General features: G+C 44.5%; 1 protein-coding gene across 1 annotated transcript in view; it reads left to right on the forward strand.

Annotated features, from left to right (window-relative positions):
• The window catches only part of STAG1 (stromal antigen 1), a 153,754-nt gene extending 148,099 nt beyond the window's left edge, over positions 1-5,655 (forward strand). The window contains 4 exon segments of the mRNA XM_050978174.1: positions 898-1,008; positions 1,788-1,902; positions 3,190-3,270; positions 3,352-5,655. Of these exon segments, the coding sequence (XP_050834131.1) occupies positions 898-1,008; positions 1,788-1,902; positions 3,190-3,270; positions 3,352-3,375 (331 nt within the window). The 3' untranslated portion in view covers positions 3,376-5,655.
• Positions 5,656-6,851: the final 1,196 nt, after the last annotated feature.

Raw genomic sequence — 6,851 nt, forward strand, 5'->3', positions numbered from 1 at the left:
GGATTGTCTTCAAGTCCCAGAAATATATGTTGTAATGGAATAATAGTAGAAATTCCTTATGTTAAAACTATCTCATAGTTTTGCATAGCCATGCAGTTCTGGTCAAAACATCCTAGTGTCCCAGGCTGGGTGGAATTGTTTCTTTGAAACAGCTGTAGATACTTTCCCCCCCTGCCTGATATCAGAGTTAAGGCTCTCCAGACACCCTGATATTTTCTAAATTTCCAGCTGCTGAGCTAGTAATTCCTGATTTGAGGTAATTGCCCTAAATTATATATTCTTTTTGTCCCTTTGCTCCCATTTTATCACCTCCATTTAGAGGGAAAACATTGGTTATTTTCTGTCAGTGAGTGTTGCCAGCAGGTGCTGCCAGGATGCAGCAGGTGAGCACAGGCTGGCTGTGGGTTGCAGGCTGGTGGTGGCATCAGCAGTGCAGCCTGGAAGGTCTTTACATGTGGGTGAGGTGCTGGCCCCTAAGTTGATCAGGGTATTTGTGTAAAAACCATTTGTTTTTCACATTGTGTGACATTTTGTCACTTGCTGATTTGATCCATTCTTACTCATATTTTGCATCATCTGACACAGAGAAGTACTATTTAATAATAACAACAAACTTTAGAGGTGTTCCTGTTCCAGGTGCCTGCCCCTAATGAAGGAGCAATGTCAGTGTTTCCATACTTGCTTTTATTGCAACAGTTAATTGATTTTTTGTGCACATACAGTGAGAGGAGACAGACTGTGGAAGGGAATCCAGAAAATGTGTACAATGATGGATGGGATTTAATTTTCCTAATCTGGAGCATGGCCAGACACAGAACTTGGAGACAGAAACTGCCCCAGAATAGGCAGCTCAGAACTGTTACTGCTGCTGGTTCTAACTTACTCCCTGTGTGTCAGTCCCCAGATGCAGATCTCGTGGCTGGGCCAGCAGAAGCTGGAGGATCTCAATCGAAAGGACAGGACAGGAATGAACTACATGAAAGGCAGAAGTGGCGTAAGGCACGCAGTGTAAGTGCTCACAGGCTGCTGCCCTCAGCAGAACCTGTGCAGACACCACAGTGAAAGGTTACCCTTCCTGCTGGTTGCCAGTGGTTTCTGTGCCATTTCTCCCTTGTGCTGAGGGCAGAAGGACAGTTTGTAGTGCTGGGATGGATCCAGCCCAGCACTGCCATTCTCTGACTGGCCAGACAGCAGGCCCAGTGACAGGGTGCAGTTTCCCATTCCTCAGAGGGGTTCCATGATTTGTGTGCTGTGTAATTCCCTGTGAGCTCTGCCCACAAGCCTGTTCCTGTGTCTGTGCTCTCCATCCTTTTTTGCCAAGGTGTCCCCCTGTGCAGTAATGGAGGGAACACACGTGGGTGAACACTGGGGCACCACGTGCTCTGTGCTGATCCCACCGAGTCCTTGAGCATGGGGGCTGGAATCCTTACAGCCTTTGGAACTGGGCTTGAAGGCACTGCTGGGGTCTCAGGGTTTTACCAGGGATCCTGGCAAACAGTGTCACTCCTCCTTGGTAAAAGGGCAGACAAACACAAGAGGAGTTACTGCCCTGTAACAGCTTCAATTACTGGTCATAGTGCTGTCAGTGGGACTTGCTGCTTCAGTCTGGGCCAGGGTTTGGGCAGGGGAGTTTGTGTGATTTTCCTCTGTTTGGTATTCCAGAGAGCCTGTTGGCTTTACCCTCAGCATTAGCATTAAATGATAGGATTTGAGCATTCTTTTTAATGGCAGAGATCAGGGCTGGGAAGTTTTTCTGCCCAGAAATGACTCTCTCTCTCTTTAATCAGACGAGGTCTAATGGAAGATGACGCTGAGCCCATTTTTGAAGATGTTATGATGTCCTCACGAGGCCAGCTAGAAGACATGAATGAAGAATTTGAGGACACAATGGTCATTGATCTGGTCAGTAAATCTTACCAATGGCAAGTTTAAAACAGTTGAAAGCTAATTTAAAAGGAATTTTAGAAGTGTAAACAAAAATTTCCAAAATTTTGAGTCTGGCCTCCAGTTGTCTGAACATTACAGTAGAAATGGTGTGAGCACTTCCCAGAGCCTCCAGCTGCAGGCTTGAGCCCAGTGGGTTTGTTCCAGAGCCACACAAGGAGCATTGCTTAGTGCTCCTTCCCAAGATTGTGTTCTTGGGCAGCTTCTGGCAGCAGCAGCATCACACACCTCAGACTTGTTGGCCCAGAAGGATCAGGTTATGAGTTACAGGCTGTGCTGACAAGGCTCTTTATTGCATCCACAATGTGTCAGACTGGCACAGCCAAGGGCTCTCTCTCTTTCCCTTTCCTGGTTAGTTTGATTTTGAGGAGGTGGGCTGGGCAGGGAATCCTTACTCGAGGTCTCAGTAGATCACAGCCAGAGTCCTGCTGGCATAGCAGGAGGAAGCACAGGCAGTGGTGTGTGGATAGGAGCTCCTTAAACAGGAACTGCTCCCAAACAGGTCCCATCATCAATGGCAGCCTCAGTCCCTTCCAGTTCTGCGCTGACTGCTGGGAGAAGTTCCTTGCAGCACTTACAGCCTTAACTGGCCTCCCCTCTGAAAAGACTCCTCCCTTGTAAAATGGGATAAAGGAGCAGTTTGCTTTACACACCTCACCATTTTTATGCCTTTCTGTTTCTCCTTTCACATCCAAACAACAAGCCCTAGGTTATATTAGGACTGGGCTACAGTGTCTTGGGAAAAGTTGCTGCATACTGAGGTTATTGCCAGCACTCATGTAATCACCAAGTAAGTAACATCCAAGGCAAGGAAAGGAAGGAGTTGATCAAGCCAGTGAGGCTCACACTTACTCATGCTTGTGGGGAAGGACACCACAAAGCATTTAAGCCTCAGAAATATTTCAATATCTTCCATACCCTTTTGTTGGTAAATCCATTTTTACTATGTCAGAGCTCATTTCACTACAAACTTAAAACATAAAGAGAGTTAAGAGGGAGTTTCTGTGCAGTCTGGCCTACAGTCCCAATACAGAAACATTCTTAAGTCAGCGAGAACTTTGAGCAAGAGTTAGAGTCCATCAGCTTTTACCCCATTCTTTCAATGATAAAGAGTCGAGGCAGCGCTGTCCTGTGTTTGCCCCAGAGGTTTTGTGGCACTGGGGGGAAGGTGGGGGCAGGCACAGGTGGCCTGTGGCGGGCAGGGCTCCTCATGCCCTGTGCTGTTCCAACTCCCGTGTGTTGCAGCCGCCGTCGCGGAACCGGCGCGAGCGCGCAGAGCTGCGGCCGGACTTCTTCGACTCGGCGGCGATCATCGAGGACGATTCAGTAAGGCCCGGCTCGTGGTGCTTGCTTTGGGCTCCGCTCGTGTCCCACCCCTCATAACCGCTGTCTTTTCCCCCTTTCCAGGGATTTGGCATGCCCATGTTCTGAAGTCCGGCGAAGACCTTTTACAAACTTGGAACTCTATTGTTTAGAGCTAGAGGCCTATATACTGTGATAGCTTGTATGAAAACCACATTTTTGATGTGATACGGTTTGATTTTTAACCAAATGATTGAGGTCAACCCCTTGGTGTAGTGACGGAGAGAAGAGGAGCTTCTTAATGACACACGGGAATGTTGGCCAATCCAGTCACCTCAGAAGGGCTGACCTAAAAAATCATTTGTATCCCCGTTCTTGACTGTCCTAATACGGATTTTTTTTTCTGGATGAGGAGGAAGTTTTAAATTGTTAAGACAGTTGTCAAAATAAACACTGTTCTACATATGTTTTCTGAAAACAACATTGAGTGAAAACAGAACTTTTTTAACTTTATTTTTCTGCTGTACAATTTAAAACAGTTTTAACATTTGCCTTTTTATGTTTTCAAAGCTAGCCATTTTTATTAAACCTATGCCTATCAGCCACTGACTAGCAAGGCTGCTGTAAGCAGGTTGTTCTGGCTACGGAAAAGTGTTTTGGAACACACTGGATTTGATTAACATTATGGTACGCTTATGTCCTCTCATAGGCATGGAGAAGAACACTCTCAGAGAAGAGGTTAGAATTCTAATGACGTGCATCTCTGCCAAAAAATTTCAGATTCTGATATGATAAACCCAGATTTTATACTCTTGAGAAGATTTATTTTTATTTATAATGGGACATAAAGTAAGAGATGTCCATGAAGCCACTTTTCCAACAGATGCTGTGTAACATTCATTTTATATAGCACATGGGGACACAAAACCAGTAAATTTTCTATTGGTACTTGCTCTGTGCATTTTTAGCAACTTATACCAGCAAATAAAGTATTCTCAGTAAAACACACAAATGGTTCTCAAGTAATCACTTTGCTGTTTTTACTACCTACTTCAAGCCTGCCAACACAAGGTACATAAACAGCAACTTTCCTATTAAAAAAAAATAGTTCAAGGGTGGGGGAAAGGATCACTTTAGCATACTAAAAGTAATTTTAACTGTACCATAAAACAGAGTCTACTTTCCATGCCGTAAATACCCTTTTCCGCTATTTTTGTAAATTAATTTTGCCAGTTAGAAGTACTGTATGTGCTGCATAGAAATTTGTGCTTAGATGGTGAAGTTCTTAAGCTTACAATGGACTACAGCTACATTTTCAGTGTTAACTGTGCATATTGAGAGTAATTCTTTGGAAAAAAATACGATTTTTCAAAAAAGCTAAAAACATCAAAAAAATTCCAAAAAAACCCCAAAGTATTCTCAGCTAATTCATTGTACTAAGATATTTTTCAATGTCTTCAATAATTTGGAATTTCATTATGCTTCGATTTTATGACTCAATGTAGTAGCTGCTCCTTACCCAGCCTGGCCTGGCATCAGCAGTGCTGGCCTTCTACAGCTCCAGATCTCCAACAATTGGCCCCAAAACCTTCATCTTTCTGCACTCAGTAGGAGTTGGGACACAAAGCAGACTGACCCACTTGAAGCACAGCAGTTTCAGAGGTGCTTTGGTTTTAGCAACTGCAGAATAATCACTGAACTTTTTTCTGTTTCAAGCTTACTGGACACCAGCCCAACCTCAGTGCCCAGCATGGGCAGGGAAAGAGCCCAAATTCACCCAGCCCAGCACCTCACCCAGCTGAGCTTGGCTCTCACAACATGTGCAGTTCTCAGACACGGTTGCCAAAAATGTTTGACCAGGTAATTCAGCCATTCCTTAGTGTGGGTTGGGGATCTGTTAATCCAAGAAGTAGCTGGAACTGTATAAACCCTGTTACCTCCCTCTGTGCACCCCCACGGCCTGGGGGCAGGAATGGCTGCAGGACCTGTCCCAGGATCACTCTGTGAGCATGGTGGCACAACAGATGCTGCCCAGTTTGAGTCAGAGTCTCAGACAAACCTTGTGCTTCACAGTCCTCTGTGTGGAAAACTGATTCCTAATTTAACATTGTAGAATACTGTATAACAAACATTTATTATCATGGTACCTGCAATGGGTCTCCAGTTCAGTTTGCAGTCAATAGGTTTTTGTATTATGAGTGTCTCCTTGATTGGTTTTGCTAGTAATTCTGTAAATTGTACATTTACAATATGAGGTTTTTTTTCCTTTTGTACAATTTAAAACTGATGCTTCACCTTTCATTTAATAAACTATTCAAAATCATGAGTATGATGAGCACCCTCTTCACTATAGTTTTCTTTTAAGTGCTTGCTTGGACCATCACATTTTGTCATCCCATGTAGTAGGAATGCAAGGAATTATTAAAGGCAAAACTGACAGGTAGCTTTCATGTAGTCCAGGCTTTACAACCAGACCTGTACCCCACTCCCTTACCCACTCAGCCTCAAGAGTGATGGAAACCCTCTCTGGGCTTCTTTCTCCCCTCCACCATCATGTGGTTTGGTTGGGGGGGTAGAGGGGTGGTGAATGTAGGATTGCTGTAAATCTGGGAAGGCCCCACACCAGATGCAAGAGCTGCACTGCTTAAACTTACTTACAAATTCTTGAAATGCCACAAGGTTTGAGAAGAATTTCTCTCTTCTGCCCTATACCTCTGAAGTGACCTGGAGTCTTTGGGAAGAAACTGCCATGGGAAAGCAGCTGGGCTAAATGGAGTTTCACAGATTCCTGAAACAAAATGTCCATGTTACTCCCATATCTCAGGGAGCAAGGTACTATTTTTGTCCAGCCCATGAAAGATTTCATCTCTCTAGTGCTAAAGAAAACTGACTGCTGTATCACCTGGCCCACTTCCTAAGGAAAAATCACTGGAGTCATGAAAAGGAACAAGATGCAGCAGCTGAGGCACAGGGATGATTCAAAGTCACAACTACTCCCAAGACAGAGCCTAAAACCTCAGTCTCCAATTGCTTGTAAGTTATGGCAACTCCTGCACTGAGGAACACAGTAAGTAAGTTGCCTTGCTGCTAAGTTCAAGGGCTACACATTATTTAAGGGATTTTATTTTGTACCTCTTGTTTTTTTAGGTGACTGGACTTCAAGGAAATTCTCAGAAGCCTCATCAGAGCAGCTTTCAAGCCTGTTTCCAGCATGTCCTGGTAGAGCAACTGCCTGTTTGGAAATGGAGAGGATCTAAAAGTCCAATTCTTGTGCAGGCAAGGGATGGGAGACAGGTTGGAGTCTGTAGCAATACTGAGGTTAGGAAACAACTAACAAAGCTATACTTTCCTGGATTGTCTCCTTCTGACTCTGGGCAAGCTGAAGAAGCTGTGTATGTATCCCTTCACTTATCATAGCTTCTGCCTCTAAACCTGCTTTACCTTTGGAAAATCTTCTTGGGCATTATAAACCCTTACAGTTTTCTCACAGTTAACTAAGAACTCCCACCATGGCCGTGACACCCATCACAGTAACATCTGGATTTACCTTCCCCTGTTGCTGCAGCCGGCTCTGTTCCCTGGGACAGCACCCAGAGCCTTTTCAT

Source organism: Serinus canaria, chromosome 9, assembly GCF_022539315.1.
Source record: "Serinus canaria isolate serCan28SL12 chromosome 9, serCan2020, whole genome shotgun sequence".
Taxonomy (NCBI): Eukaryota; Metazoa; Chordata; class Aves; order Passeriformes; family Fringillidae; genus Serinus; species Serinus canaria.